The 552-nt window shown below is 42.6% G+C and overlaps 1 protein-coding gene across 1 annotated transcript in view; it reads right to left on the bottom strand.

The window, feature by feature from the left end:
• Positions 1–6: 6 nt before the first annotated feature.
• The window catches only part of kirrel1a (kirre like nephrin family adhesion molecule 1a), a 30,988-nt gene continuing 30,442 nt past the window's right edge, over positions 7–552 (bottom strand). The window contains 1 exon segment of the mRNA XM_020616332.1: positions 7–547. Coding sequence (XP_020471988.1) covers positions 453–547 — 95 coding nt within the window. The 3' untranslated portion in view covers positions 7–452.

The raw sequence follows: 552 nt of genomic DNA, 5'->3' as shown, positions 1-552 counted from the left end.
TTGTTTGTCTGTCATTTTGTTTTAAGATGTCCTCTCTCCTCATTTACAAAGTCAGTTCATAACAAAGGCTACGGGCTCCAAAGATCTGTGATGTCTTGTCCTTTCTCTGGCTCTTGCTCTCTGTCCCAGTCTTGATTGTGACTTGCACCATCTGCTCTTTCAGAGCTCAGTTAAACAAACACGTTTAGGAGTGACGGAATTCAAAATTGTGTGGAATTTACCATCCCTCTCTCATTAAAACTCCTTTTCCACTCATTTCTTTTTCTGTCTTTGTATTTTTCATAGCCTTCCTGTCTCATGAGCATGTGTTTTTGAGTCTGTAGTTGTGTTTGTATTCTGTGTTAGTGTGTGAAGGTGTGTGGTGTAAATGTGTGTTTTTATGTGTGACACTATTTATAAGATGCTTCCTCATGCTCAGCTAAGACTGTGAGGTGGTTATGCATCTCTCTGTCTCACACGTGAGTCTGCATCCTCTGTGTGTGTCGGCTGTGGGAGTAGTCAGAGTGTTGAGAGGTGTAGGAGAAACGAGTGGAGCTGCCGGACTTCCCTAGT

Source organism: Monopterus albus, unplaced genomic scaffold (genome assembly GCF_001952655.1).
Source record: "Monopterus albus unplaced genomic scaffold, M_albus_1.0 scaffold173.1, whole genome shotgun sequence".
NCBI lineage: Eukaryota > Metazoa > Chordata > Actinopteri > Synbranchiformes > Synbranchidae > Monopterus > Monopterus albus.
Note: the sequence above shows the minus strand (reverse complement) of the source record. Positions and strands in the feature narration are given on the sequence as shown.